The 26,909-nt window shown below is 41.7% G+C and overlaps 1 protein-coding gene and 1 non-coding gene across 4 annotated transcripts; one reads left to right on the top strand and one right to left on the bottom strand.

The window, feature by feature from the left end:
- Window positions 1–1,266: 1,266 nt before the first annotated feature.
- Window positions 1,267–26,909, bottom strand: BNIP3L (BCL2 interacting protein 3 like). Of its 3 annotated transcripts, none has more exons than XM_065946644.1 (6): window positions 26,694–26,909; window positions 17,959–18,142; window positions 12,913–12,985; window positions 6,982–7,085; window positions 6,734–6,883; window positions 1,267–4,009 (listed from the first exon to the last, which is right to left on the bottom strand). In XM_065946644.1, exons 1-6 carry the CDS (start codon window positions 26,815–26,817, stop codon window positions 3,961–3,963), a joined length of 684 nt encoding a protein of 227 aa, XP_065802716.1. In that variant the 5' UTR covers window positions 26,818–26,909; the 3' UTR covers window positions 1,267–3,960. The 3 variants fall into 3 exon arrangements, with proteins under 3 accessions (XP_065802716.1, XP_065802717.1, XP_065802718.1); XM_065946645.1 differs by having other exon boundaries at window positions 26,718–26,909; XM_065946646.1 differs by lacking the exon at window positions 26,694–26,909 and adding an exon at window positions 18,850–18,911.
- Window positions 19,883–20,004, top strand: LOC136143928 (small nucleolar RNA SNORA26). Its single transcript, XR_010658430.1, has one exon. It is a non-coding gene; the product is annotated as a small nucleolar RNA SNORA26 (small nucleolar RNA).

The following is a 26,909-nucleotide window of genomic DNA, read 5'->3' as shown; positions in this document are numbered from 1 at the left end:
GGTGAGCCTGTTTCATTTCCACTCCACACCCCACTCCTGAGTTCTAGTTCTATACAAGGTCTCAGGGACTTCACTGGTGGGTGGGCCAGTGGTTAGGATGCCACACTTCCACTGCAGGGGGCACGGGCTCAACTCTTAATGGGAGAACTAGGACCCCACATGGTGGTTTGTCAAGGCCAAAAAAGGGAAAAATTTTAAAACAGGGTCTGCTGGGTAAGCTCAAGCCAGGCGAAATGTAGTCAAAATTGAAATCATCTCACTCTCCCCCTACCACTCCACTCTTCTTCCGACCCTTTCTCAGTTAATGGCATCAATAAACACTCCGGCCAAGAAAAAAAAAAAAAGATCACACATGCCTTCTTCCTCTCTCAACCATCTCCTTACCATGGATTTGGCTTTGTCCCTCACACCTATCCCAGCCCACCTTCCCCACGCCGAGGGTCACAGCTGAGGGTGCGGCGTGATTCCTTCCTTAGACTTCACAGGCCTCCTGGCCTTGGTGCTCATCACCTTTCATAACCACCTAAAAGTTACCTTCAAGCGTTTTCCTGCTTTAAATAAATACCCCTTGAAAGGTATCTCACTATTCAAATAAGTTCATCCCCTCCGAGGGCATGTAAACTTCAGTTTTGGTCCACCACTTCACAACATTTTTAGTGTCCTCTCTACCCACCATGTTTTCCAGCCACAATGAACGTGTTTATGTCCGGAATGTATTTTCACATGTCAGTTACAGGCCTGTGCGTAATCCCTTTTGAATACTCATCCTTCAGTAGATTCCCTCCTCTGGAAGCAATGCCTTGATGCTTTCTGGCAGAACAAATGCTCTAAACCAGCAGTCCCCAAGCTTTTTGGCACCAGGGATTGGTTTCGTGAAAGACAGTTTTTCCGAGGGCCAGGGGTGGGAGGGGGAATGGTTTCGGGATGATTCAAGCGCATTACATTCATTGTGCGCTTTCTCTTATTATGACATCGGCTCCACCTCAGATCATCATCAGGCATGAGATCGCAGAGGTTGGGGACCCCTGCTCTAAACGCACAGCCCCGTCGTACCTCACACATGATAAATGATTATATCGTGAGATGGCTGTCTCCCCAACCCCAGGGTAGCAGTCCCAGGAGGGCAGGGACGTCATCCACTCCTATGTGCCGGGCACACTGGCAGGTCCTCTAGGATCTGACAACTCAATGGAAAATGTGTATGTAGACGGGTATTCCCCTCAACTCCCAGGCAACACACGGGACATAAAATCATATACTGACAGAAAGAGTTTTGTGATAGCTTTAATAGCACAAAATGTTTGTTGCTACAAGTTATACATGGATTGTAAACTGTATATAATGATACAAAGTGCTAACTAAATAGATGAGGAATGCATAATCACTTTGGCTCAGTTAAGTCCAATAATTTCAACAACTGGTTCACTTGAAGATTCATCTGACTGGCTAAATCTTCAGTTTTCATTGTTTAGAAGAGTCAATGTTTTTACTGCAATCAGAATAACTTGCTGCACTCGTCAATGTGCAAGTTTGTGCAGTTTTGCTCTTGATTATATTTACAAATATCTCACGCCAGTTTTCATCAAACATAGGAAAAGGAAGCCTGCCTTTTTGTCCCCAAATTGTGAACAGGCATAAAGCTTTTTAAACGATCTTAAAACATGTCAACTGTTCATTGTCCAATTCTCCTTTCCAATCACACAATCTGGCTCCAATCAAAACAAATCTGGGGAGGAGCATAAACATTTATCCCACACGTTAAGATTATTGATAAATACTGCATGATTTCATCTTATGATTAAGTTCTACTGTGATCGCGTATTCATGTTCTAAGTAATAGTCCAAAATTTCACAGCTATTTGAAGAAAAGGGGTAGAACTACATTTATTTTCAATGTTGGAAAACAAACAAAACAAAAAAACCCCACAAATGTACTCAATCTCACTCCTGATAGGATTACTATTGAATTTCAAGAGAAAGTCCTGTGTTGTCTGTATAAACTTGCTTTCCTCTAATTTTACTTTTCCCTCCCATGATACTCAATGTAATATAAACTGTGTATCAGAACAGTTTAGCTCTTTAGTTCGCTTAAGTTTACCGGCCTTTCCAATTTTATTCAAGGCTTTTCAAAGTCCAACAAGCCAGCAGATGTACTTTCTTCCCAAAGAAAAATGAAGACTTGAAATAAATAGGTTATAGAAGGCAAATCAGGTGTTATCAGATTTGTGAATAAGACACAGAAACAAGGGCTAATAAACAGACAGCCAAGACTGTTCAGACAACAAAAACTAGAAAGAAAACGCCAAAGAGTTCAGAAGACTACCTGGATACACCGTCTTCCTTAAAGATATCCAGATGTATTCTTGAATAAAGAGATCAGAAACTAATTTTTTTTTTGTTTAAGCTATACATTATTTTCCACTATAACACATCAACTTTACAAAACTTGATGTGAGAGAGAAGACAGTTTCTGCAAACTAGCAAACCTGATGGTTCAGAGTGCTTTTGTTCAAGTCAACCTGGTTTCCCTATGGTTCTCTAAATATTCAATGTCTATACTACAAACAGTAATTATTTATATATGACACATATAACAGCATCCCTTCAGAGTCATGCTGTGTGTTCAGAGAGTCAATAAACCTCCTTGAAGTAAATGGTAACTGATGCTTTCTAACAATTTGGTCCTAAAGCTTCACATCTGAGAAACGAACACAGAAGTGTATCATGAGAGGAAGCTGTTGAGTGTTCTGGGACTTGCGGAGCTCGAACGGAACTGGAAAGATGGCTACGGGAGGAGGAAGTGGCCGGCGCCTGTGGACTCACAGGGATCGGTCAGGCAGGCTGTGCTGTACACACGAGAAAGGGAGTGAGCAGGAGAAAACCAATGGCTTCTCTTCAGAGCTCTGTCAACTGTTCCCACAACCCAGGTCTGGTTTTCCAAGTTTCCCAAGAGCTTGAAATAACTCTGAGACAACTGTCTTCAGAGCTGAAAGGCTTCAGAGTGTAAGTGATGCTTCCTAAAACAAGAAGCCTGTATTTATACCACAAATTGGAACTCATTCCAAAGCCTCTGAGGAAAAAATTAAAAAGGAAAGAAAATTCCAAGTCGTGAAAAATTCACATGCAGCTAATAAACATAAAAATACCACACACACACACGCACAAACCCCCAAAGCAATTTCATAGATTTCTAGGCCTGAGACATTCCTTACCAGAAATAAAGATTCTACACTATAGAAAAGACAGCATTATAACCTACTAGTATTAAAATCTGCTAATGTATTCTAGTTCTTGTACTTTATACCTATCACTTACATAGCCTGCCTCCAACAAATTAAAAAGGCGCCATTAAGAGGCTTAGACAAAGAGTGGCTCCAGAGCTGGTTTAAAATAACTTTTTATTGCCCAGGATATTTTTTTCCCTTGTGTTGTATTTTGTCTGTTTTATTTGTTTTTGTTTTCTTTTTTCATAACTATAAATTCAAGCTTAGGGAGGCTTGCCTTTGTCTTGAAAAACAAAACAACAAAGTTTTCATATCATTTGCAACCTGGTCTCATGTGAAGAGACAGGTGGGGTTATCTCGCAAGAGGAAGATTTATACCATGAATGGTGCAGGCCTAGACCTGGTGGTACTGAGAGAAGACAATGGCATTCTTGACAAAATTACAATCTGCTGGTGGCGTTTGCGGAAAAGAAGCCCTTGCAAATTTCTAAACGACAGTAAACTCTTATTAGGAAATTCTAAAGTGTTTTACAGGCCAAAAAGGGAATGAGGTTATTAGTAAAATGCCTCAACAGAGTTGGAATAAAATACTGGATTTGAGAGTTACTGGAACTTGGATATGTAAAAAGAGGGTGGAGGTTGGGTCATGCTTACAATGGTCTCAAGTTCAAATAAACTACTGTGACAAGACACCACTTCACAAATCACACGCTGGCCCGGGGACTCTTCTCTTCCCTTAGTAGGTGCTGGCAGAAGGCGTGCTCAGTCGTTTTCCAATGTAGATGCTGAAAGGGAAACAGAGTGTGCGTGTTTCATCTGTTTCAACAGCTCTGTACCGACCTGGCCACGGCCTGAACTGTTCAAGGGAACGTCTTCATCCGTTTGCAAAAAAGGGCTCTCTGGAGGTCTACGTGCACGGTTCCCTGACACTCTGAAATCATTACTGACTTACCTGAAGCCAGTCACCAGCCAGCTAAACTGGTTTTATGTGGTTGTGTTTACTCGTGGGGCAGGACTGGACAGCACAGGGCAGTGATTAGACACAGTCAAGCCAGGGAGGCTTGATGCTTCTGAAGAGATGCCTCTGATCCGGGAGGACAGATGCTTCTGAAGAGACAAGCAGAGCCAGCCTCCTCTGAGGTGGTCTGCTGTGGTGCACAAAAAATTCTACCGATATTTACGCTAAAAAATACAGCAATATACCTAATTACAAAGCTTCCCGTGCTTTAAAATGTTCTAACAGTTTAATTCTTTTTTAAAAATATTGTTTCATGATTCTTTTCTTCTCTTTAAATTTATTTACTTCTAATTGCAGGTTAATTACTTTACAATGTTGTGGTGGTTTCTGTCATACATCAACATGAATCAGCCATTGGTAACACATGCTCCCTGCTTCTTGAACCTCCCCCTCCCACTCCCACCCCATCTAGGCCCCGGGTTTGAGCTCCCTACATCATACAACAAATTCCCACTGGCTGCTGGCTTTACATATGGTAATGTCTGTTTCCCAGCTACTCTCCCCATTCAGTTCAGCCCTCCCTTACCCCGCAGTATACCAGCTTAACTCTTAAGGGCCTTATATCACCTTCCCACAGCAAGCAGGGGTTTTACCCTTATAGAACTGAAGCAGAAGGGAAGGGAAGGAAAAATAGAACCAGCCCACACCCCAGTGTAATGAAACCGTCATTTTTTCTACATTTATTTTAACTGTGCTGGGTCTCAGTTGCAGCTCGTGGGATCTTCCTTGCAGCATGCTAACTTTTTAGCGGTGGCATGCATGTGGGTTATCTAGTTTCCCAACTGGGGACCAAACCCGGGTCCCTGCATTGGAAGCTTAGAGTTCTACACACTGGACCCCCAGGGGTGTCCCCCAATAATACTTTTCAAAATCCTTTTTTTCTCCATCTGATTATATCAATAGTTACACCAGCAAAAGAAACAGTCCAAAGATTCATAAAAGCAAGATAATTCAAGGTACAAAAGCCAGCCAACCTCCTGAGGGCAAATGAACTGCTGTGCAGTCAACCCTGGGGTGCAGGTGGGAGCGGGGAGCCTGAGCTCTGAGCCTGTCCCCACACTAACCACACACAACTTTCACACATTCCCTGTCCTGCTGCGTGCTGGGGCTGTCCTCACCCTCATGGAAGCAGGCACCCAGAAAGACAGAAGAGGTGTGTGAGACAGTCAGGTGTGTTTCCAAGTTCACGACTGTGAACATCTCTCCCACAGGCTGAGCTCCTTATAGGCAAGTTAAAAGATGTGTATCTTCTGTGCATTCTACACAGAAAATGACCCACTGGGCAGGCTCAAAGAGAAGGCCGGATACATCCTGAATGTAAGTAAAAGCAAGTGCCTAACTCCTAAAATACAGGGTTGGCCAGAAAGTTCTGTTTGGGTTTTGTTCACAAGATGTTATGTTAAGAACAAACTTTCTGGCCAACCCAGTATTTAAAAAAATATATTTCCTCAATTGTTCAAATTAAAAACAAGAACAAAAAGAACAAAGAATTTAAAAGACATGCCCGAAAAATGAACAAATTACAGGTAAATGTGCGGTCAGTTTTAGAAGGATTAAAAAAAAAAAGACTGTAAGAAGAAAAGAATCGTACTAACAGTATCAACCAATTTTCCAGTTTCACTCAAGGACTATTCAAGAAAAGTGTGCTTTCCCACCTAGGAAAAAGAAACATTCACACCCACCCCAGCTTTACACACTCAAGGTTCATCTACTTTCAAACTCAACTGATCCTGAGTAATTTATAGACAACCACAACAAAACCCAAAAAGAAAAATCAAATACAGAAGAGTTCACTTAAAAAAAATGATCATTTAGGGGATTAAATCATAGAAACAACTTGCTTTCAAATGAGGGGAAAAAACTCTATTATTACAAACCCCTGTTGGGACAGGTGTACCCCGCTTTTTGAAAGTTTGGTTTCCGCCACTTCACTACGTAAGTTAGACCTACATTAGTACCTGTTTTTGTTCACTGAAGGAAATCTGAAGAGGAGTTTCACTTACATTAAAAAAAAAAAAATGCAAAAAGTGAAAATACCACTCAGGACTGGTTTTGAAGAGAACTGTTAGGGAGACAGGGCACCCCACATAGTGAGAATTGCCCTGTCAAGCTCCTTCCTAGGGACCACACTCAGCATCTCAGCACCCAGCCTCCAGAGATTTGAACCGAGTCTGTGAGCATCTGTGCTTTATCTCAAGGCATCTTGCACCCGCTAGCAAGACGTGTCCTCAGGTGACCGCTGCTTCACCTTATACCATTTCAGCTTACGGAAGGTTTCCTAGAAACGCTCTACTTTCAGAGAGTGGGGAAGGGTGGGGGGAACGTGTGTATCAATAGTCTATCAACTCATTCTTTTAAGTTCACTCCACTTGTGCTAACATATGAAAAGGAAAACAACACACACTGCTTTCACATGTATTCCTTACATCCTGAAAACAAAATCTGTGCAGAAAACGAATGGAAAAAACTTCAGCCACTGACCAGTACTTACCCTAGCCCCAAAGCCAAAACATGGGAGAGGAAGAGAGATGGAATGAACACCTTAAGAAACTCTGCGGAGAAGATGCCCCCTTTCTTCATGGCTCCACTTTTCCTCATGCTTAAGGAGACGGAACGTTTAGGGTGCCTGAAGTGGAACTCCCTGGGGGAAGAAACGCAGAGGGGATAAATGCATCTCAGGTGCTAGCGTGCCCACACCCCTTCACTGCATCCACTGAAAAGGGACATGGACCGACTTACTTGGGTGGAATGTTTTCAGGTCTACTGGACCAGTCGGACACCCAGTCTACGCTTTTCTTCAGAGCATCCACTTCTTTTTCTCCTTCTGCAACTTCTTCTTCTGACTGTAGAGGAGAACGCACACTTTAAAAAGGAGAAAAGGAAGATAGAGCCTTCCTACTACAGAAAACAAATATGGACAGAAAATATACAAGAATCATAAACTTGGGCATCAGTAACTTTATGTAAGCAACATGCCATGTTTCTAAAAAGGCTGATAAAATAATCTAAGATCAGAGTATTTAATATCTTAAAAAAAAATCAAAAAACTTTGAGTGAGTTTCACTGTGGTTATATAAACATAAAATGAACCTGAAACTTGAATTATATCTCAATTTAAGAATATGAATCTGAAAAAAGTGTACATTAGGACATAATGTTAACTGAAGTGTGGAAAGCATTGATAATTGTTGAATGTGAGTCATACGTGTATGGACGGCAATCATAATAGGCTCTAATTCCTTTTGTATGCATTCAAAAATGTTCATAATTTAAAACTAAAAGGAACATATCAAAAAGTATATGCTAACAAATAGAAAAGAAAAAAACTGGGAGAGGTGCTGCAGAAACAAATAATTTAAATAATTATTAACAAATAATTTAAAATAAATAGTATTTATTAAGCACTTACCAAGAGATAAGTATCGATCTAAGCACTTTCCATGTACTAACCTCTACTTAAAACAACCGTATTAAAAAAAAGGAACTATTACTATTCCACTTTCCATATGAGGAAACTGAGACATAAATAACCACCTAAGACTATATGAGTAGTAAGTAGCAGGGCTATATCCAAACCCAGGCAAACTGTCTCTAGAGCCCCCACTCTTAGGGATTAGGTTTTATTCCCTGGAAGGAGATTATAGTTTTTAGAGAAACTGCTATCCAAATATTTCCCAAAGTTTATTCAAAACTGGTGGCACTACTGGTAAAGAATCCGCCTGCCAATGAGGGGGCACAGGAGACGCTGGTTCAATCCCTGGGTCGGGAAGATCCCCTGGAGAAGGAAACGGAAACCTGCTCCAGTATCCTGGCCTGGAAAACTCCATGGACGGGGGCCTGGCAGGCTACAGCCCATGGGGTCGCAAAGAGTCGGACATGACTGAACAACTGAACAACAGAACAACAGACTACATAAGCCAAAAGTTTTAAAAAGTAATTATTTAATACTGAGTAAGAATTTGACAGCTTTCATATCAAATCTTTTTCTTGCTAATGAGAACCTAAACTTTCGGCCTAAGAACAATCAAAATTTCCAATAGCTTCTCTTTCAACAGAACCCACAGGGATGAACAATTTCTGAAAAATGACACAGATTTGTTTATTCAGTTTTCAGGAATATGAAGCTATGACCCGAAACCAAAGGGTCTCAAGTGACCCGAAACCAAAGGATCTCAAAGCTAAGAATTATTTTGATGTTCTTTTGTTTGGGCAGAGTTAACTTTCTGACCCAAACTTTCATTCTTTTCAGTAGGTAGTTATGAAAATTCTCTATGAAACAGCTGCCCCAGGAAGGTAACTTCAGAGAATCTCTAGGTACAGATGGCTCCGGTTGCTGTCAAACTGAAATCAAATCCCTGTGGATTTTTGCTACTCTGGTACTGTCAGGCTTAGTTCCGCTGGGCTTGACAAATTCCACAGAATGACACGATGTAGCCTTTAGGATTAAGCTTGTTCCCACTGGGTTTTCAGATGACTGGGAACCATGAGTTGGCTCTCTGGAGTAAAACTGAAAACACTAAATCAAAAGTGATCAACCGCTACAATTTACTTAGAGATCAGCCTGTCACACAGTATCTCATTCAACACACTTGGGTCACTTCAGTTTCTAACCTTGGTCTCAATCAACACTTCTAAAACCACTCAAAGATTTAGATTTAAATTTGTGAATAAGGTAGTATTTCATACTTTCCAAAATAATGAAAATATAATAAGATTTTATGGTAATTTTTAGAGATGATGATCTTCAGACTATGATTTAGGGAAAAACAAACAAACAAACAAACCCTGTTAGTTTAGAATGCTGACCTTAAGAATAAGGGCTGTAACCTTTCCTCACTCACTACCCTTTGCTTACTTTTATTAACCTTAAATTTACCAGTTTTAGGCTTTAAATTGCCTTCTGATTCTTAGAATTTTAATACTGTAAAAATGTGCTTCATCTAATGAAGTGAGAGTTGAGAGTCATGCCTTTATCCAAATCAATACCCCTCGCCCCACATCTACATCTATCATGATAGAAGACTCTGATCATTTCAGTGCGTCATCATGTCGAAGTCCCTTACTTTCTAAACGCTTACATTTTCCTTCTCTGGCCCACCCCAAGCTCTCTGAGGCCTCTAAACATGGATATTAAATTCCATACCATGTACAGATAAACCACAGTTTTACAGGAGAGAAAAGGAAGGCATTTTCAGCGTGTATTATCTTCCAACCCATGCTGGCCTCTTTGGTCCCAGAAACACATTGAGAATTGCCTCTGAGAGACAATCTGTGGCCTATTTTCTGCTACAAGCGTGAAATTCGTGAGGACCATCATCCTAAAAGCCCAGTTTGAACAATCTTTCTCCTAAACACGTCACACCCTAGGCTTCCCTGTACCAGGAATGACTTGCCTGACACGTCTCGGTTCATTCTCACAACCTTTTGAGCGCTCCTGAAATCGATCCCATTCATCAACTTACTTTAGTACAACAGGGGCCACAGGCCCAGACAGCCGGGGTTTCAGCCCTGGCCTATCACTTACTTCCTTGGGGATCTTAGGTAAGTAACTTAATTAAGACAAAGCTTTGTTTTTCCAGTTTATTCATGGGGATACTGTCACCTCTTTCACTGAACTGAAAATAATGTGGGAAAAACTTTAAAAAATATTCTAATAAATGAATGTGGAGATAACTTTAAAAATTGGAAATAGAACTGCCATATGACCCAGCAATCCCACTCCTGGGCATACACACCGAGGAACCAGAATTGAAAGAGACACGTGCACCCCAATGTTCATCGCAGCACTGTTTATAATAGCCGGGACATGGAAGCAACCGAGATGTCTATCAGCTGACGAATGGATAAGGAAGCTGTGGTACATATATACAATAGAATATTACTCAGCCATTAAAAAGAATGCATTTGAATCAGTTCTAATGAGGTGGATGAAACTGGAGCCTATTATACAGAGTGAAGTAGGTCAGAAAGAAAAACACCAATACAGTATATTAACGCATATATATGGAATTTAGAAAGACGGTAATGATGACCCTATATGCAAGACAGCGAAAGAGACACAGATATAAAGAACAAACTTTTGGACTCTGTGGGAGAAGGCGAGGGTGGGATGATTTGAGAGAACAGCATTGACACATGTATATTATCATATGTGAAACAGATCGCCAGTCCAGGTTCGATGCATGAGGCAGGGTGCTCAGGGCTGGTGCACTGGGATGACCCTGAGGGATGGGATGGGGAGGGAGGCGGGAGGGAGGGTCAGGATGGGGAACATATGTATACCCACGGCTGATTCATGTGAATGTATGGCAAAAACCACCACAATATTGTAAAGTAATTAGCCTCCAATTAAAATTTTTTAAAAATTCTAATAAATGAGCACCTTCCCTTTGTCTTCCTAAAAAGGCTAAAAACGTCATATATTCTTCATGTGGACAATATAAAAATATTCAGTAAGAGCAAGTAACAGGCCTTTGTTAACTGTTTTTAACTGTTTCCTAACCCTAAGCTTCCTTCCCATTTATGAAAAAAATTCATCCTTCTAAACACTAAAATAATTAAATGATCTCTTCTTCAATTAAAAACAAGCAATATAAAAAGTTTTTTCAAAGTGTAAGTGAATTACACCTATTGATTTCTCCCTTACTAAGAGTCCTACTCTGAAGGATATAATGTTTTTCTATAGAAGTTAGACTGCTTTTTGAAAAACATAACCTGGCTTAAATAGACTGATCTGATTGTTAGCATCACTTATGCAGTACTTGATGATAACCAGTGTTCTTTTAGGTATTTGTTTCTGAATAGGGATCACACTAGCGATCCTATCACAATCTGACAAGAGACCAAACTCTTTTCTCTCCTGAATTTCACAAATTGCTTTCGAATTCTAGGATGGATGTAGTCAGCTCTAGAATTCCACTTAAAATACAATTCTCAGGTGAGCCTAATTGTACACCTGCCACCCCATGAGCCAGGACTGTTCTTATCTGTGGTTGTTAGTTACCAGGTAGATTATTAGGGGGAAAAGGTATGTGTGGAGGGGGAGGGAGGTCTAAGGTCAGATAAGTTTGGGAAGCAGTCAGCTCTCAGTATGGGTGGGTCACACATCCTCGACTATGGAAGCTGACTGCACTGCCAGTTTACATGAGGGACTTGATCATTCGTGGACTGGGGTGTCGGGGGTAGTGGTGGTGGTCCTGGGACCAGTCCCCTGAGAATACCAAGGAACGCCTGCACTTGGTGGAAATCAACAGACTTCTTCACTGCAGGAATTTCCAGAGCCTTTAATGTGTTTCTCGTGCCCTGGTACCACTGGAGAGGGAAGGTGAGTGAACCTGGGAACTGCAGTGTATTTCCCAGATATCTGACTTCAGAACTACCTTATGGAGCCTCCCAGCGAGCAAATGTTCCTCAAAATGTTTTTAGGGAACCACTAACTCTGGACTTTCGACTTGTCTGTATAAAAGGCTATATGGATGGAGACAGCTAACTCAGGGAAAGACTGAAGCAAACAGTTAATTTCACTTCTCCATCCTGGGATTCCTTAGTACACTTTTTCACCCCCCCCCCCCATCCCCCAAGGAAGCTTCATATAGTCTTCTCCTTGTTAGCTACAGCTAACTGCACACAACAAAACTGATGGACAGAGGCGAGCAATTCCACAATCACAGGCAGCCAGCTCCCTGCATGAGTGCCTTGGGGCTACAAGCTTCTCTGCAACATAAAGCTCATTGTAAAATCGTTAGTAGTCAGTCCCCTAGGTTTTCGAGGTTTTAGAAAACAGCACAAATGAAGCGCAGTCAACATGGGAGAAAGTGTGCAGCTTCTCAAACAGAAAGAACACTGGGTGGATCCCAGGTAACATGCAAAATATCTCCAGCGCAAAGGGAGCCAGGACACTGCAGAGAGAACCCCACAAAACGGCTTTTGTTAGCATTCACTGAAACACTCACTCAACACACATTCTTCAGGTACCTGAGCATGGGAGGGAAAAAACAATGCTTCCCGTTCTCAGGAATTTGCACTCTGACACTGGGAGGTGATCTGACATGTCAATAAAGTCAAGGGCTGGTTATGAACATTCTACATCATTAACATCCATTACTTATTTATCAAAGGTTTATAATAAAAACCTTTGTAAGCTTTCAATACTATATTCATCTATATTTACAACAGTGTCAACTCCTAGTGAAGCAATATTTAACTTCTCTACCTTAAGGAACTTGGTGTGTTTAATTTAGGAGAGTTTTACCTCTTGCTGCTGAAAATCATTGCAAAAGTCACTGACTTGATTCTAGGTGCAAAAAAAGCTTCACACCTGGTTCTACAACAACTTTCATTTATTCTGTGACCTTAAATAAGTCGTCAGTCTCAGTTTTCAAATATTTATAAACCTGAGACACTAGCCTGGAATACTGGAATGATACAGACAAAAGAATTTCCCAGTTCTTTTAGGTGACAGGATCCCAAATTCTAGGTTGTAAAGGAGCACATTCATGACCATAGGCATTAAGTAAATTTCAACATGAGAGCCTCAGTAAGTTAAAACGGCTTCAAACTATTTTTTAAAGTCTTCATATTCTTTACTGTATTTTAGCAAACCAGACTTATTTAGGGATTTGCATATTCCTAATTACTGTAAACCACAAAATTAAACACACACATACACACCTGAGAGCTATGGTCCTTGCTCGTGTGCATTTCCACATCAAACATGATCTGCCCATCTTCTTGTGGGGAAGGGCTGGAGGAAAAAGACATTGAGCTGTTAGTTTTCTTTCAATTTGTCAAATAAATCAGCCTCTATTGGATATTAGAAAATTAAAGGTTACAGTCGTATGGCTTTGAAAAAGCAGCAAATCAGAAAGTATACCATAATGCTGTGTAATAAAAATTAAAACTGAGCACTCTTACTGTCCAAGTGATCTAGAATTTTTCACTGGTGCTAAATTCCTTTGCAATGATAAATATGCAATGGAAATATCACCCAAAGACAGAAGCCTGTCACATTTTCTTATTTTTACTCTTTTTCCCAATAACGGTAAAAGGATCTTCAAATTCAGAAACTCCAGTTTGGGCTTCTTTTTCTCAACGCTCTCTCATCATTAAATAATTCACCAGTAGTTCTCAAAGTGTGAAAGCAGCTCTTAAAGACTCTTTCAGAAGGTCTGTAAGGTTAAAACTGTTTTTACAACACCATTAGAATTTATGTGCCTGTTTCATGCTCATTAGCTCATGAGAGGCCAGTGCAATTTTCCAAAGGCTGCATTATACATAACATCATGACAGAGAGAATGCAACAACACGTGAGAATCCAGCTGTTTTCTATTAAGTCAGATATTAAAGAGATGTACATAAATATAAAACAATGCCACTATTCTTACAAATTTCCGGGTTATGGAAAACAGTTACTTTCTGTTTAAAAAAGTTACTTACGGTAATGTTTGTTGTTTGGCAGGTTTGTTATCATTGACTGAATGAACACATACTTTTTTAATGCTCTCAGTTTTACTTTCTACTACAGTAAATATCAAAACATACAACCCACATAAATAAAAGCCCTTTGGGGTCCCTCACAGTTTCACGGGTGTAAACGAGTACTGAGACCAAGAAGTCTGAGAACCACTACTTTACTGATTTTTAGAAATATTAACTCTGAGATATTGCAGAGTGAATTACAAAAGCTTATAACAAGTGATAACCTTTCGCAACTACAAGACGTATTCCAAGAATTACAAACTTTTAGACAAAGTTACATGATCATGAGTTGTACTGGACACAACAGATGAACACAACGTGGTACTTGCTGTTCTGAGTGGCATCGATGAGTCCTTGTGTAACCACAGCGAGTCACTGCATCTTTCACTCACAACCCACCTCCCCACATTTAAACTCAAGTGGGCGTGAAGGATGCTGCAGGCTTAACTTGCTCAAAGGAATTGATAATGACTGTCAGAGCTGCCAAGAGCATGTGTAGATGGTAATACACAGAGATGCTGGTGAGCCTGACTAGAAAGTGAGATCCCCAGAAATGTGTCCGATATTAGGTCTAGGAGTCTTTGACTATTATAACTGACATAAGTGAAGTGAAAAGTATTAGTCGCTCAGTTGTGTCCGACTGTTTGTGACCCTGAGGACTCTAGCCCACCAGGCTCCTCGGTCCGTGGCATTCTCCATGCAAGAATACTAGAGTAGAGTGGGGAGCCATTCCCTTCTTCAGAGGATCTTCCCAACCCAGGGATCGAATCCAGGTCTCTCGCATTGCGGGCAGATTCTTTACCATCTAAGTACCAGGAAAGTCCCACAACTGACATAAGAGATTCTACAATGAGGGTAGGAAAAGGGAAAAGCTGGTTCTATATTAAACCACCATATTAACATATTTAGAAAATGTCTGTCTTGAACTGGAGTAGAAATCTCAGGCTATAGCACAGGAACCCAGCAGAACGAGGGCCTCTTATCCTCAGTGTACTGTCATTAGGCTGCTGACACTGCTGAATTCACAGTCATAGATCGGGCGAGGGGCCAGCCTCACAGAGCCATGATGATGAGGGCAAGGCAGCCAAACGATCAGTCAAGAACCCCAGAGAAGCACTGCTCTGCTCTACACTCCTCTTACCACGGCAAGCCCAAAGCTTGCTTGCTTAGATTAACGCTCAGCATTTCACTGACTGGCTGAGCCCAACAGCACTATTCTGTTCAGAATAATCTGGTGTGCATTATTATCCTGGCTCATATTAGGATCAGCTAGGAAGCTTTCAAAATTTTCTCCTATCTGACAACAGGATGAAAATCTCTAGGGACAGGGTCTCTGCGCTAGTATTTTTAAAAGCTCCCGGGGTGAATCTGGTGTATAGGTTAGAAACTCCGACAAGAGGCTGGAACAGAAAGCAAAACACACGGAGGTTATTTTCTAACAATCGCAGTGACAATCACGTTTGTTTGTTTTAGTCGCTAAGTCATGTCTGACCCAGTGTGACCCTATGGACTATAGGATTTCCCAGGCTCCTCTGTCCATGTGATTTCCCAGGCAAGAATACTGGAGTGGGTTGCCATTTCCTTCTCCAAGTGGCAATCATATAGCTACGGGATAATTTTTAAATTAACAATATACATAGGGACTTCCCTGGTGGTCAAGTGGTTAAGAATTCGACTTGCAAAGCAGGGGACGTGGGTTTGATCCCTGGTCCGGGAACTAAGATCCCCCAAGTTGCAGGGCAACTAAACCTGAGGGCCACAAATACTGAGCCTGTGTGCCCTGGAGTGACCTGATGTAGCCAAATAAATAAAGAAATATTTAAAAATAAATATATAAATATTTTAAAATAAATTAAAAAAAAAATACACGTAAGGCTGACTCATTGGAAAAGACCCTGATGCTGGGAAAGATTGAGGGCAGGAGGAGAAGGGGACAACAGAGGATGAGATGGTTGGATGGCATCATTGACTCGATGGACATGGGTTTGGGTGGATTCCAGGAGTTGGTGATGGGCAGGGAGGCCTGGCGTGCTGCGGTTCATGGGGTCACAAAGAGTCAGACACGACTGAGCGACTGGACTGAATTGAACATGTACGTTAACTCTGGAACTAATAGCCAACACTCCTAAAACACTTCTGCCTACAAGAAACAGTTCGCAACAATTTCAAGTATAGAGACATCGGCAATTTTGGTGACATGAACTGTAAAGATGTTTTTAAATGTTCAAGTGTTAGATACCCAGAAAGCATCACTGGGCTAGCATCTGAGGCCTCCTCTGAGGGGTGACTGGTAACCCAGAGCCTAAAGATGAGTCAGTGAGAACACAAAAGTGTCCAAGAGCACCTGCCACACATCAATTAACATGTTTAGAAACCCAACTGGAACATGTTCACAGGAAGATGAATTTGTATTAGATCACAAATATAACTGCAACCCCTGGTGGTCAGAGGTAAAGAACCCACCTGCCAATGCAGGAGACATGTGTCCCATCCCTGGGTCAGAAACATCCCCTGGGGGAGGAGATGGCAACCGACTCCAGTATTCTTGTCTAGAGAATCCCATGAACAGAGGAGCCTGGTGGGCTACAGTCCACAGGAGCGCACAAGATCAGACATGACTTCTTGACTAAACACACACATAAATGACACGAGATGACCAGAAGGGCGGGCAGGGGATCTTTTCTGTGCTCAATGACAGCACCAAGGGAACGGCAGGCTAAAGGACTCGCCAGTTCCCATGATCCAGGGTTGCATATTTGAACATATAAGAAAAGCCTTATCAATGGCTGATTCGTGTCAATGTATGACAAAACCCACTGAAATGTTGTAAAGTGATTGGCCTCCAACTAATAAAATAATATTTAAAAAAAAAAAAAAAAAATACATAAATAATCAAAAAAAAAAAAAAAGAAAAGCCTTATCAGCAGGCCCATAACCAGTAGAAAACTTCAGAAGCTCATCAATGAGTCCTACAATATAAATGCACCATAATATAAACGTGATTCACAAAAACAGACTTCAGTTGGAGCTCCTATACCTGGTGGCAAGCTGCTCAGAGGCACACCATCTGCTCGTGACAAGAGCCATCCTGGCTCCTCAGAAGCCCAGGGACATGTGAGCGATGTGACGAGGTGCTGGGGGTGAAGGGCGTGCCACAAGGCGGTCAGACCAGTCCTTTGTGGCCTCAGTAAAGGCAGTGGGTCACTGTCATACAGGAACTTTGAATATGATTTAACTCTTGATTCTCCTTTTCTACTTTTTCTGGTAAGAAACAACATGTACTATGCACAATTTTTACAAAGTATAAAAACTCTGAAGAAGACCGATGGCCAGCATTGCATCCCCTACAGATAATCACTGTTTACATTTCGAGATGGCTCCTTAATCTATTTCCCGTGTATCTGCATTTTCTATATGGCCAGTGTCAGCGAACTCTCATTAGCCAGAAGATCATCCAATACCAGGAAGTGCTAATACTAGAGCTGTCAGCAGTCTAAGAATTGTTTGATATACTGCTAATGTCATTTAATTCCTAGTCCCTCTGGAAAAAAGAGAAGGCTGTAGTGAGAAGTAAACTAACAACTCTGTTCCAGTCTCCTCATATATATCTGTATTCTGAACTCCCTCAAAACAAGCAGTCCTTCATCAGAAGAACTACTCTCCCCAAGCCAAAAACAGGAAAACGAGAAAACTTTTGAGCTTTAAGGTAATTCAATAGCCTTCAAAATTAACTATCTTTACAGACCCTGGTTGGTGCTTCCATCAGACAAATACTGGTATAGCTTGAATCAGCTTGTAGTTCCTGCAACTCAGACATCTACTGAGTGGCTACTATATGCCAGCCCATGACTGTCAAGAGTGAAGCTGGACCCCTGCCTCTTAAAGCCTCAAACACTATATAAGGGAGGACAGATACGTACAAAGGTTAACTGCATTCAAGGCAGAAAGAGACCTGTGAAAGGACAAAGGAAAACGGGAGAAAGATTAATTCTCTAAGTAAACCTTTGTATCACTGCCTGATAAATATCTGAAAATGATACAGTCTGAAGAAGGAAACTAAGGAAAAAGTGGCAACTCGTGTCCTTGTCAGCTGGCTGTCTGATTTACACACATGCGGCCAAGAACTCGGGAGCTGTATTTCTGTCAAATGAGGATAGAAGCAATTTATCTTTCCTAATGGGAATTAACGTGGCAGCCCGCCCGTGGCCGGAACTCCACCAGAACACGGATCTCACGCACCTGTCGCAATGAGAACTGCCTCTTGAACTGCTCTGTCCGGATTCATGCTGTGCGTCCAGAAGAATCTTCTCCATGTCCCCATTGTGGATGGAGGATGAGGAGGGCACGTGCTCTAGCCCCCCATTCTTCCCATTGCCATTATCGTTGCCATTGCTGCTGTTCATGGGGAGCTCCACCCAGGAACCTGTTGGACAAGTCAGATAACTGCCGTCAACCACAGCAAGCGGCAGGCTCGAGTGTGCATGCACCATGAGGCCATGGTGAATTCAGATAAGAATTCGGGCTCGCCTGGAACCAGAGGCCCAAGTATTCTCAAGAAGATAAACAAGGAGCAATAAAAGTCGGAAGATCTACACCACTCTGTTCCTGAAGGTTCTTGTGCAATTCACCGATGCAGAAGCAGTTGGAACTCTAAAATGAGGAACTTAAGAAACGTGTCTTTCAGCCAGTTTTCTTTTGGTTAAAACTTATCTACAATAAACACAGCAGGAGAACTTTAAAGTTGCTTTTCAAAAAATAAATAGCTATTACCAGATAGGCTACTTACCTTTAATATTTTAGTTACATATGTATGTGTTTTCCATAGTCTGCCTTTATCTAGTTAGTTGTCTAGTCTCCATCTGGCTTAGAAATTTCATAAAGTTTATCTTAGTAGTTAGCAACTGTGCCCTAATTAGTACAAACTACTGAGAAGCTCCTGGGGAGGCAACTGAAGCCGATGGTAAACATGTCAATTCCTGTGTGAGTCTGGAGCATAAAAACCAACGCAGCTGGCAGGTGAGAATGCGAAAACCTCTAAAAAAAGCCCTCCCGTCCCACACATCAGCTTCTTCCCTTCTTTTACACCTTGTTCTTTCCACTCCTTCTCCTTCCTCTATGCACTCAACATACCTTGCAAACGGCTTTTCTCTCTTCGCTCCCCCAAGTTCCACCGCCTGGGGTTTTCATGAAGCCAGCCAGTACCGGGTAGGGGGCGGACTGCGCATGGGCAACACGGCGGCCTCGGAGGGAAAGAGGGCGGGGCCACGGGAAAGGGGCGGGGCCCTGGGCGTTTGGCTCGTCTTGAAAACAGGGCTCCGTGAGTGCGGACCACAAGCAGGTCCTTTAATTTTAGTAAGAATTGACAACAATAGCCAATAAGGCAACTTCACAACAAAAGGAGAGAGTGGTACATTTTTTCTCATAATTTCCATTCCTTACAACAAATTTTGTTTTAGAAAAGGTAATCATACAAGTTGGTGGAACCGTTCCTGTAAACTCCAAGCAGAAGTGTAGGAGAGAGTTCTGTGGCTGAACAGTCTCCTACCAGTAAGTCAGAATAACAGGCTCAACCCCTAAACTGCACCCTAAATGAGGTGATGGCTAGATGAACTCAATATCACCGGTCTACAAAGGAAAAGCTCAAAAGGTAGCCCTGGGTGGAAATTTGACTTTCCCACTTACTGTGACTTCTGCTGCCTCATCTGTAAAGCAGAGATGATAACAAAGTACCTTCTTCCCAGCGTTGCTGTGAGGACTAAATAGAGAAATACAGGAAAAGTGTCTCGTAAACAGGAGATGCTCGTCTACGCACTAGTTAAGAGTTGATATTTGTAATGTACAGTGTTTCCTCCATAAAAATGAAGTTCCCTTTTCCTTCCTTTCCCTCCAAGGCAGTCCCAGTGGCTGTTAGAATCCCATCATCACCACCACGTCTTTGGCACTGTATTGTCCAACAACACAATTGTGACAAATCTCCCAGGTCTTCTTCTGTCCACACACAAAAATGGACACAGACTGGACAGTACTCAAAATGGATGAACAAATTCCACTAGCAAAGCTAAGAAAGATCTAACATTGAAGGTCATTTAACTAAATGCTTATGCTTGGAGGGCATATGGAGTGCGTAAGAAATACACTAAAAGCATCCTTAACGCCCTTTCCAGTGCCCTTTTAAGGCTGACACAGTGCCTTAAGAGGCTAACACAGGAGGGTAAAGAAAGTCTCCAAAAAACCCAGAGAAGAGATTTTAGAACTCCTCTCTGGATCCTGTCTGGAGTCACAACTGAACCGGAAGATTTTAAGTCTTAGTACTTACTAGTATGTGTATAGTTAATACGAAAGTCATTAAATTTAAACTTGACCTTCGGTTTAAAAAAAAAAAAAACTGCATAGGATTGCAAGTTGCTTTGAATGGATACAGAAACAACAACAATAATGTAAAAGAAGGAGTAGCTAACATTTATGTAACCCTTATTTATATACATGCCACTAATTAAGATTTTCTGACTTAATACATGTAATTCTAACAACCCTGAGGTTGACACTGGTATTATCCCGGTTGAGGAAACTGAGGCACAGACTGGTTACGTTGTAACTGCCATGGCCACCTGGCTAAGAAATGACAGAGCTGAGATTTAAACCTGGCCCCAGACACCTTGTGTTTCACCACAGAACTGGGACCCCATCCAGAGAAGGGCTGCCGGGGGGCTTCTTAAGGAAGAGATACTTGACCTGAGATCTGAAAGTTGACATCAAGCAGGAGAAGACATGCCAAAAAGCTGGGCAGGAAAGAACACGACTTGTTAGAGGAACAGAGAAGAGGGCAGAGAGCCACAGATGAAAGAGTGGGGGAAGAGATCCCACTGGGAAACAGGCAAGGCCACGTGAGGACTCGGGTTTGGATTTGTCCTAGGAGGCGCTGGAGCTACAAACACACCTGAGGCGGGAATGGCATGATGAGCCCCCGATTTAGACGCCAGAGGCTGCGGGGGGGCTGCCACTCAGGTGCCTGAAGACTGTGCCACTGGTTCCCCAGGGTGGGGCCTCCCAGTCCCCTCACCCTTGCTCACATGATTTGGTTCCCAGACCTTGGTGCGCCTCATCATTGGAACTGTGTATAGAACTTCGAATAGTGTGCGGTGTATTTATTTAACAATCATTTCAAGAAAAAAAAAATAAATAAAAGCATCCTTAAGTTTATAGCTCTATCAAAACATTTTCTTTCCTAAAGGCAATCAACCCAGAATATTCACTGGAAGGACTGATGCTGAAGCTCCAACACTTTGGCCACCTGATGGCCAAGAGCTGACTCACCGGTAAAGACCCTGATGGTGGACAGACTGAAGGCAAAAGGAGAAGGGGGCAGCAGAGGATGAGATGGTTGGATGGCATCACTGAGTCATGAATTTGACAAACTCAGAGAGATAGTGGAGGACAGATAGAGGAGCCTGGCGTGCTAGAGTCCACGGGTAGCAGAAGTCGAACATGACTTAGCAGCTGAACAACAACAAGCAAGTATTTTAACCGAAAAGAGTGACAGAGAAAGGTATATGATGAACAAACTGTATTGTTTTCTACTCCCATTCTTTTCTAGGACTGAAAAAACCTAATTTACACCAATAGGACCAGTTCTTATTTAGAAGCCCAATGTGATAAATAAACGAAAAGCCAGAGTTGCTCTGGTAGAAGTAGAACTAAGGAACCAGGAGTTCTAGAAGGATTTCTGTGAAAGTCAGTCTTCCCTAAAATGTAATTAACATTCACTGGAAGCAGCTGATCGGGAGAAAAAAGGTTGTAACAATATCAGGGTTTGGAGACCTTGCTTTTTTTTGAAGGACTTCCAAACCCATATGTAAATTCCACTTTCTACATTAAATGTATGTAAGTAATCAGAGTGTAGGAACTGGAGGAGACACACCTAGAAAGGCTTAGTGAAAATGCCCCGCAACTGCATTAATGTGTGTGCGCGCTCAGTTACTCAGTCACGGCCCCCAGGTTCCTCTGCCCACCGGATTCTCCAGGCAGGAAAATTGGAGTGGTTCGCCATGTCCTCCTCCAGGGGATCTTGCATCTCTTAGGTCTCCAGCACTGGCAGACAGGTCATTTACCACTAGCGCCACCTGGGAAGCAACCACCTCTACTGCGTGAATATTATCTCAAAGGAAGAAGAAGCCTCTGGCATCAGTCCTGGTACTATCACCATGTGATAAACAGCATGATGACTATAGTTAATAACTGCATTGTGTATCTGAATGAAAAGAGAGTAGTTCTTAAAAGTTTTCACCATAAGAAACAAAATTTTTTGTAACTCCGTGATGATGAATGTTAACTAGACTTAACTGTAGTGGTCACTTCAGAATAAATAAATAAAATTATTTTGTACACATGCAACTCATACAATGTTGTATCTCAGTTACACCTCAATTAAAAACACACACACACACACACACACACACACACAGAGGCAGCCTGGATGGGAGGGGATGTTTGGAGGAGAATACATACATATATACGTATGGATGAGTCCCTTTGCTGTCCATGTGAACCTATCACCACACTGTTAATCAGCTATGCTCAAACATAAAATAAAAAATTAAAAGAATACAGAAGGGCTGCCTGCACACAGTGAGAAAGCAAAACAAAACACATCTACCTCATAGAGTTGTTGGGAGGATGACAGGAATAATGAAAATAAAGTGCTAATAATAAAAATAATGCTATGCTATGCATTATCTTTTAAAACACTTATTACAAAATTAATGCATTCCTTGAAAATGTAAACAGTACATGAAGGACAAATTCACACCTCTTCCCAACCTCCCATTCCTACTCCTAAAGGAAACTATTTTAAATAATTTCATATACAGACTTCCAGAAAACACTTCATTTTTTGTGTTTTGCTTTTACAAAAAAAAAAAAGGAACTGTATTGCACCTACTTTTCTGTAACTAGTGTTTCTTACCTAACAATTTGATGTTTTTCAATGTCAATATATGTTGCTTTACCTTATTCTTTTGCATTGCAACTCATCATAAACATATACCATGCTTTAACCATTATCCAAATGGCAATAGCCAATCATTATCCAAGTGACAGTCTCTTAATATTTTGTTATTACAACAAGACTTCCGTGAACATTCTGCCAAGTAATCTGCCAATATCTATTAAAAGCCTTAAAAAAGAAGATTGCCATTAACTCTTAATTCTCTTCCAGTAATATCATCTATGGAAATACTCAGTGCAGAGCAAGTTAGACACACATACCCATTAAATGTTTACATAATAGCCTTATCTTTCGAGTAAAAATGAAAAAAGGCAGACTTGTCTTTCTCAATAGATGAACTACACATCCCTTTTTCTCATCACCTACTTCATTCCTGATTTGCAGCCTCAGAATTCCTGCCTGGTCTAAGGTTCCTTGGAAAGGAAACAAGACAAGATATGAGCATTGTGCTGTCCAAGTATTACAAAGTTGAAAGAAAAACCTCAATGAATTCTCTTCCTAATAAATAAGCTTTAAAATTAAAAACTGGAGGCTCTATTATGTTAAAAGACTACTTATAAACTAACCATGGTTCTGTTGCGTCAAGTAGCACATATACACACTACAGGAGCTATTTTCTAGTTGAAGTGTGAGAACTGCTAAGAGGATTCAGAGATGCATGCCTCTACATTGAATAACACAGTTCACTGCGAAGGCTGGTCCAGTAATTGTGATTACATTCATGACTGTATGGTGTGTTTACTCTTTAAAATTTTATAATCACCAGTTCAATCCTCTTGTAAGAAGGGAAGTGGGAAAGTGAGAGAATGTGGGGAAAGAAGGAAAAAGAGTTTTTCTCATTCTTTCCCCAATTTTTCAATCCCATGTGCAACTCATCCTAATCCAGGGTAACACATTTCATTATGTCTTATTTTCTTTCCTCAAAACCTTTCTTTTACTTCAAGTACCTGATGCTGGAATCCAGTTGAGAACAGTCACTGACATTTTACTTTAAAAAAACAACAACAACAACAACAAAAAAAATGTATTATAAGGCACTGAAGTGTCACGTATCATAGCCTTAAAGGCCTTCTTGCAGTACTGGGGAACCACGTACAACAGAGCCGAAGATGTTTAAAAGATTAAAAAAAACAAACAAAAACCGCCTGTACTGCCTACATGAAACAATAACAAAAACTGGATTACTACTGTAATTTTCCTCATCTTACCTACTGAATTTTATGACATAAATGTCAAATATCCTTAAGCAACTTGATAGTTTTCTCTAAACTAAAAGTAGCAACTGGAAAATATTCTTTTAACTTTGGAAGTAGTTCAGATATTGCTCCACTGATTTGTAATGAAAGCAAACAGTCCCTCTACACGGATAAACTTTTTTTAAAAAGTCAGAGAAAGGTTTCATTATTCCAAAAATTTCAGTAATTTGCTAGTAAAGCTCTGCTTTGACCCCTGAACTAAAGATAAAATCCCAAGCCACAGATTATCTGTACAATGAGTTCATCTCCTGTTTTTCAGACTTGTGCAACTTTGCCCAACAAAGAACTTCAACTTATCAGCAAATTCGGTGGTATTAGATGCCTGAATAAGTTGTTTTCCAGAGTGTCCAAAAATCACTTGAAGGAATCAATAAACCTTCTTGTTTTGTTCAGTCCAGATTTGTATATTGGGCTTAAAAAAAAAGTGAAAGGCAAGAGAAGCATAATGAAATGTGGCACCATCTAAAAGCTTTTCAATAACATTTCAAAGCAGCTCACCCTAGCTCCAACAAAATACTTTCTATCTAGCAGATTTCCCAAAGCAACATTTTGATACTACACACACAGGCTGAGCATCCTTGCACTTCTGTAACAGCTAATACAAATGTTATCGGCACCTGATTGGTCAAGGACATGGAAGACCTCAGGGGTCTGTCAGGACAGGGAGGAAAATCATCACATGGAGTGCAACCCCATTTTTCTGTTACATGGCCAAAGGTAAAGAAAAATTCCTTTGCTTTCTGTGATGTCAGGGACATATACTAACCAAACAGCTAACTTGTATCACAGAAAAACTGGAGTGCAAACAAGAAACAGTACACTAGAAAGAGATCCATAGGCAGCTCACCTCTGTACATCAGGTGGGATAACACAGGGAATAAATAAGAAACACACAAGATCAGGGGACTGTGGGCCACTGAAGAGGAGTGTCCTGAAAGGAACACTCGATCGGGTGAAAGTAAAACCTCGCTCTAGGATCTAGCCTGTGGTGAACTTGGACAACACACCTGACTCTAGACTTGTTTCTCTCTTTTTAAATGGGAAGCATAGTTTACTTACAACGTGCTAAATTTTGCTGTATAGCAAAGTGGCTCAGTTACACACATAAATATATACTCTTTTTTACCTTTATTTCTAATATGGTTTATCCCAGGAGACTGGATAGAGATCCCTGTACTATACAGTAGGACTTTGTTGTTTATACATTCTAAACAGATCTGTTTCTTTACCAGTAAAGAACAGTGGACAGCTACTGCTAATGTTTCTTCCCATTTTAAAATCACATGCTTCAAAAGAGTATGCTTAAAAAAAATTCTTAATTAAAACTTTTTAAATGCATATTAATATGTGAGGAAAATAACATTAAAAGACAAAGAAATTAATCCTAATTTACTGTGGGAAATAATACATAAACCTTATATTCCAGAACATAAGACACTTCAAATTTTTGAGAAGTCAACATTTAAGGAATCACTTAACAAAAGATGGAGCAAGAACAATAAGCATTGAAAACATTTTTAAAATACTTAAATTCTATCTCAATATTGTGAGGAAAGGAACTCTCTTCTTTAAAATAATTGTTGGGCCATGCTGAACACTTCTCCCTGATCAAAGATCTTGCAGTGCTTTTAAATGTCATTTAAGCATCCAACTGATTTTTAAATGACTTTATGTGGCCATATGCTAAATGTCCCAACTACCACTTTCAAAAGGTAAATTACAGGAAGGTTAGGCGAGAACCTTCCCAAGTGTTTCAGCGAGCTTTAAAGGCAACAGGGAAAAACCTCAGAACAAGATGTCTAAGCACCAGAATGTTAGGAAAAGCAACTGTATTTGGTCGTAATTCGATATTGGCATTGATTTTCAATAGCCCGCTTTAGCACATTAAAAACGAATGAGTTTTCAATCCCGTTTCTGAAAATCCATTGCCCCAGACGCCGAGATTTGTGCAATCTTGGACGGTTCAAGAGGCTGTTCAAAATCAGGTCTACAGGACACACAACACGATCGTTTAAAAAAAAAAATTACTTGAGCAACTCTGAAACATCTCTTTTTTTTTTTTTAAAGTAGCATAGTCTCCTCACCCCCACCCTCACGTGATACAAGTAACCACTAAATTACCAAATAATTTTCCTGGCCAGCCTGTGCTAACAAAAGAACGCAACAAGAGGGCTCACGTTCCGAGCCGAGGGGAAAGGCCGACCCAAAGAGGTGGGGTCAGCCGGGCCTGGCCGAAGCTCCCAGCACCCTTGACCTCCCGCCCGCCCTCGGCCGCCCCCTCCTCTCGGCCCGCTGCCCGCGTCCATCCCCCGGCGTCCCAGCCGCACGTCCCCATCTCTGCCCACGTCCCCTTCGCTGCCCGCTCCGCCCACCCTCCCTCCCGCGCCGCAAGGCCCACCCCTCCACGCCCCGATTGGCTCCTCTCCGGGGCCCACCACAGGTAAGATCCACTCGACCCCCTCGTCTTCCCACCCAACTATCCTCCCCAACCGCGAACCCAAGCCGTTCCCCATCCACGACCCCAGGAGGCAGCGGAGCCAGGTTTCGAGGAAGACAGAAGCGACTACTCCTGACCGGTGACGGGAGCTGTCAGTCACCCGCACATCCTCGGTCTTGACCAATGGGCTGTCTTCTCCTCCCGCCCCCCCCCCCCCCCCCCCGCGCGGAGCTGGCGGCGGCGACCCGAGCAGCTCCTCCTCCCCCATCCCCTTTACCGAGTCCGCTGGCCCAGCACTCACTGTTGAGGCCGGCAGGCGGTGGCAGAGACTGTTCGCCTTCCTCACAGTTATTGTTGTTGTTGTGCAGCGGCGGCGGCTGTTCTACTAAGTGAGACGACATTGTCAGGAGGCTGGAAGAGCTGCGGCCCCGCAGCAAGGACCGTCTCCGGCTCTCCGGCAGCAACACAACAAGCCGAGTCCCCCGCCCCCTTT

The sequence above is a fragment of the Muntiacus reevesi genome, chromosome 10 (genome assembly GCF_963930625.1).
Source record: "Muntiacus reevesi chromosome 10, mMunRee1.1, whole genome shotgun sequence".
In the NCBI taxonomy this organism is placed as follows: Eukaryota; Metazoa; Chordata; class Mammalia; order Artiodactyla; family Cervidae; genus Muntiacus; species Muntiacus reevesi.
Note: the sequence above shows the minus strand (reverse complement) of the source record. Positions and strands in the feature narration are given on the sequence as shown.

What these genes read in the sequence shown, in the direction of transcription:
- BNIP3L (XM_065946644.1), bottom strand. Translation starts at nt 26,817, where the DNA reads ATGTCGTCTCACTTAGTAGAACAGCCGCCGCCGCTGCACAACAACAAC. An exon ending in GCAAGGACCATAGCTCTCAG is followed by an intron (nt 7,086 to 12,912) that starts GTGTGTATGTGT and finishes TCTCCTCTACAG; the next exon opens with TCAGAAGAAGAAGTTGCAGA. An exon ending in GTTTTGGCTTTGGGGCTAGG is followed by an intron (nt 4,010 to 6,733) that starts GTAAGTACTGGT and finishes TTTCCCTTTCAG; the next exon opens with CATCTACATTGGAAAACGAC.